This window comes from Triticum urartu, chromosome 4A (genome assembly GCF_056163025.1).
Source record: "Triticum urartu cultivar PI428250 chromosome 4A, HENAU_Tu73, whole genome shotgun sequence".
NCBI classification, from domain to species: domain Eukaryota; kingdom Viridiplantae; phylum Streptophyta; class Magnoliopsida; order Poales; family Poaceae; genus Triticum; species Triticum urartu.
Window position 1 is genome coordinate 469292625 of NC_141876.1, and position 5169 is coordinate 469297793.

The window sequence follows — 5169 nt, forward strand, 5'->3', positions numbered from 1 at the left end:
GATGTGGAGAAGACGGCCTTCCTGACCCTGTGTGGGGTGTACTGCTACACTTGCATGCCGTTCGGGCTGCGCAATGCAGGCACGACCTTTCAGTGGCTGATGCACATCGCCCTGGGTCAGCAGCTCGGGAGGAACGCTGAAGCCTAGGTCGACGACATTTTGGTAAAGTCTCGGGAGGCAAGGACTTTGATTCAAGACCTGGAGGGGACCTTCGCAAGCCTGCGCCAGGTAGACCTACGGCTCAACCCAGAGATGTGCGTGTTCGGTGTCCCCTCTAGCAAGCTGTTGGGCTTCCTCGTGTCCCACAGGGGGATCGAGGCTAACCCGGATAAGGTCAAGGCGATAGAAGACATGAGCCCACCACAAACTCTCAAGGAGATGCAGAAGCTTGCGGGCTGCGTGACCTCACTGGGGCGCTTCATCTCCAAGCTGGGAGAGCGCACCCTACCGTTCTTCAGTCTGATGAAGAAGAAGGGCCCATTCAAGTGGACCTGGAGGCTGACCAAGCGTTTCAAGACCTCAAGAGATACCTGACCAGCCCTCCGGTGATGGTGGCGCCCCGCCCTCTCAAGCCCTGGTGCTTTACCTTGCCGCCAGTCCCTACTCCGCTAGTGCAGCCCTAGTGGTAGTTCGGGAAGAGCGCCAGGCCAAGGGTCAGCCCCGCCGTGCTGCACCTTCAGTCAGGGTGATGCAGGACCCAGAGGGCACCGCAAAGGCTGCAGCAACGCCAACGAGTGACCAGGCCCAGCAAGGCGGCGTTCGCGGACGTGCAGAGGCCCTAGTGGGCGACCAGGCTCTTGGGGTCCAGTCACCTCAGGAGACGCCCCAACCCCCGACAGGCGCAGGCTCCATCGACGCCCCCGCCCTTGTCGAGCACCCAGTATACTTCATCACACTACTGGAAAACAGGTTATTAATGGCGCACCTATTTTGGCTACTAATGGCGCGCATTAGGTGCGCCATTACTAGCACGCCATTAGTAAGTTTTAGTAATGGCGCACATTTGGTGCGCCATTACTATCCTAGACAGTAATGGCGCACCTAATAGTGCGCCATTACTAACCCTTACGTGCGCCATTAGTAATAAAGCCAAGTGCGCCACTAGTAACCTTAGAGGTGCGCCACTAGCTAAAAAGCTAGGTGCGCCATCAATAAAGGCTGAAATGCGCCACTAATAGTATATTTGAAAAACAAAAAAATACAAATTAAAAAAACAACCTATAAGGAAAAATAATTTAAAAACAAAAAATGAAATAGAACCATAATTTTTATTATAGCAAGAATATTACCATGTCTTTACAAGTATCCAATAAAAAGAAAATTGCATAGAAATAAAACAAAATCCTATAACTAATCTTCTACTCCCTCCGTCCAAGAATACATCTCGCAAGGGGAGGAAATTTTGAACTGAAGTGCATTTTACATTACAACCCGTGATATTTCAAATCAAAATCAATCGAGTCCACGTCCGATCGGTAGCAGCGCCTTGTCCTGGCATCGAGGAGAGCTAGAACTCATCTCTTCGGTAGCTCGTCACCACCCTCCCGGCAGCCTCCGACATCACGTACCCACCCTCCCGGCGTCGATCAACTGCTTTGAGGTAGAAGATTCCTCCTCTGTGTCTGCTCCTGCAATTAACACTTTGAATGCCATTAACAATTTGAATGTTAATAAGAGGCAAAGACAAGATGGGTCAGTATATAACAATGGAGTACATGCACAATTAGATGTTCAAGCGGTTTAATGTCACTCCCATCATCACAATTTCATCTCAGGAAATGGAGTAGAATAGATTTAAGCATAGTGGGAGAACTTGGTGTGTGAGCGAAGCAAACTGCCTTCATTCTAGAGATAGAGGAATATAGATATTGTTCCATACGAGTCTGCAAACTTACAATATAGGACCATATAGGCAGCCCTGTCATTGCCAAAAAGCAAATATCACAGGCAGGCAGGGATTCTAGAAATAGAGACCAACCAGAATTAACAAGATGACACAGTCCAACAACACAACACACTCGTGTAGTTTTAAGGAGCAGTGAACCCTTGATAATATGGAACGACAACATATAAAGCCCATTGATCGTCAGTAAAGTAAATCTGTGTGTGCCGGACTAGCAGGACTGGATTTAACCGAAAAATTAATCACAACACACTACTAGACCTTAAAAGAGTAAGCTAGCTAGGGGGGAGGGGGAAGTAAAACTAAAGCGTTGCTGGGTTAATCCAACAAATTTGCGATACGGACAGAGTTAATCCATTGGAGTCAGACTTGTTCGTCACCAAAAAATACATGCAAGTTACTAACTTGCTAGCGGACCAAGAAGCTGCATGAGGTGATGCATTTGTGACAGCCTCTGTTTCATCCAAACTAGTGTAAATGGATTTGAGCAACCCTAAACCGTGTGCGTACTATATGGGCGGCCAAATCTGAAGGCACAGGCGGATGGGAGAAGCTTCTCTTTCTCCCCCTTGAACAAATCAGGTCAGAGACACAAATGCTCAGGAAGCAACAGGAGAGGATACCTTCCATGGCGTGCGTGGTCCTGGTGGGGAAGGGGAAGGAGCAGCTTCCATGGCGTTGTCCTCCTTCCTACAGAGATGAGACCTCTCATGGTGAGATGTCCATGGAAGAAGGAGGAGCATAGGGGTCCGGTGCCGTACCTCATTCCTGCGGCATGCATGCTAGGGTTTCGGGCGCGAGGCATGGCTGCTGGCAGGTCGGACTTCCATGGCCGGCCTCGAGGACCTCGGTTGTCGCGGCCCAGGTGGACGGCGGCGCGCCGAAGCGCAAGGACCCACCCACCCACCCTATGTGGATCTGGGACCTTCCCTTCCTGATCCGGGGATGGGAGAGAAGGTTCTCGATCTGCGGATGGGAGAGAAGGTGGGGGGCGCGGGAGAGGGTGGAGCGGGGACGGCGGCTGCTCCACCACTCCCAGATCCAGAGCCGACGTTGCCTTCTGATCCGTCACTGCCGAGCTCGGGCTCCTTGGCTGCGACTGCCGCGAGGAGGCGCGAAGGGGACCGAAGAGAGAGGAGGGCAAGGGCCGCCGCGCAGGAAGAGGAGGGAGCACTGGGAGGCAGCATGGATCGGGGCCGGGGCGAGGCCGAGAGACGTGTGTGCGTGGGGTGAGGGAGAAGAGGATAGGGTTTTCGTGCGAGAGAGAGAGGAGAGAGATGGTGGGCGGTTGGGCTGCGGCACTTGCCTACAAAACCACAATGGTGCACCGCATGGAAAAGTGCGCCATTGGTATCAAAAATAGCGATGGCGCATCAAGGGAAAAGTGCGCCATTACTATGTCCAGAAGTGGGTCAAAGCTTGGTCAAACATAGTAGTGGCGCACTTTTTACTAGGTGCGCCATTAGTAGTTTTGCAAAAAAAAGGAATAAAAAATATAATTAAAAAACAACATTAGTGGCGCACTTTCCGATAGGTGCGCCATTACTAGTTACAACTAGTAATGGCGCACTGTGTCTGGATGCACCATTAGTATGTTTGGACAGGCGCACTAGTTAAAAAAAAATTGATACTAATGGCGCACCCTGGGCCAGGTGCGCCATTAGTAGTTTCAACTCTAATGGCGTATCAGAAGGTGGTGCGCCATTAGTATATACTAATGGCACACCGCTTGTCTGGTGCGCCATTAGTGTCAATCCCATCTATAGCCCTTTTTCTAGTAGTGTCAGCATGGTACTACGGGATGCAAGGGCACGGTACCCCATGCCTCAAAAGCTCTTGCTAGCGCTCTTGGTGGCCTCGCGTAAACTACGCCACTACTTCCAAGGTCACCCAATCAAGGTCGTCTTGGCCTACCCGCTGGAGAGGGTACTCAGGAGCCCCAATGTTGCTGGAAGAGTCACCGAATGGAACATCAAGCTGCAAGCATTCTAGCTGGAGTTCAGCATAACTAGGGTCATCAAGGGAGCCGCGCTCGCCAACTTTGTGGCAGAATGGACTGACGCCCCGGGGTTTGAAGCAGGCAAGGACCGATCGATCTTGCCAGGAAGTGAAGCACCAGATGGACGGGTCATGTATTTCAATGGCGCGTTCGCACGCCAGGGCGCGGGAGCTGGAGCAGTGCTCATCTCGCCCACTCAGGACAAGCTCTACTACGTCGTGTAGCTCTGCTTCCAGCAAGGCGAGAAGGTCTCCAACAACATCGTGGAGTACGAAGGCCTCATCGCTGGCCTTAAGGCTGCGGTGGCCCTGGGGGTGAAGCGCCTCACCATCAGGGGCGACTCGCAGCTCCTCGTTAACTTCTCCAACAAGGTATACGAGCCAAGGGACGAGCACATGGAGGCATTCCTCGCGGAGGTACACAAAATGGAAAAGCATTTCCTGGGTCTAGAGTTACAGCACGTGCCCCGTGGCACCAACAAGGAGGATTACGACATCGCCAAAAGGGCGTCCAAGCGACAACCCCAAGAGCCTAGCGTCTTTGAGGAGCGGCTCTTCAAGCCGTCGGCAGCACCTCCGCTTTCAGGGCTGGCGCCGCCTCGGGAGGAGCTCCCCCAACCACCTGCCTCAGGAGCCCCGGCCTGCGGCCCGACCTCGGGAGCGCGCCTACTCCTGGCGCTCGAGCCTCAAGAGGGGTGCTGGACCAAGGAGTTCAAGGAATACCTGACGCAAGGCACCCTGCCGGGGAAAGAGGAGGACGCGGAGCACATGGCCCGACAGGCTACGGCATACTGCATCAAGGATGGTGACTTATACAAGAAGCGGCCAAATGATGTTTCCTTGTGATGCATCTCCAGGGAACAGGGGAACGACTTGCTAGCTGACATACACGGCGGAGACTGCGGGCACCGCTCGTCGTCACGAACCCTCTTCGGCAAGGCGTTTCGCAGCAGGTTCTATTCGCTTATGACGCTCAAAGATGCAACCGAGCTGGTGAAGTCCTGCGAGGCCTGCCAATTCCACGCCAAGCAGATCTATCAGCCAGCTCAGGGCCTCCAGACCATCCTGCTCTCATGACCGTTCGTAGTCTGGGGGCTGGATATCTTAGGCCCGTTCGCTCGAGCGCCTGGGGGCTACCGCTACCTCTATGTCGCCATCGACAAGTTCACCAAATGGGTGGAGGTAGCCCACCTGGCAGCCCACCTGGCCGGCCCAGCACTGTGCTGGCCCGTGCCAGCCAGCTGCTTCTCCCTCGCCAGGCAGGCACA

At 53.5% G+C, this 5169-nt stretch overlaps 1 protein-coding gene across 1 annotated transcript; it reads left to right on the forward strand.

Annotated features, from left to right (window-relative positions):
• Positions 1-4297: 4297 nt before the first annotated feature.
• Positions 4298-4747, forward strand: LOC147976196 (uncharacterized). The gene has a single exon (XM_087520772.1). It carries the CDS (start codon positions 4298-4300, stop codon positions 4745-4747), a length of 450 nt encoding a protein of 149 aa, XP_087376898.1.
• The last annotated feature ends 422 nt before the right edge of the window (positions 4748-5169 follow it).

Bases quoted from the DNA above. Each gene is read 5' to 3' on its own strand.
- LOC147976196 (XM_087520772.1), top strand. From the start codon at position 4,298: ATGGAGGCATTCCTCGCGGAGGTACACAAAATGGAAAAGCATTTCCTG.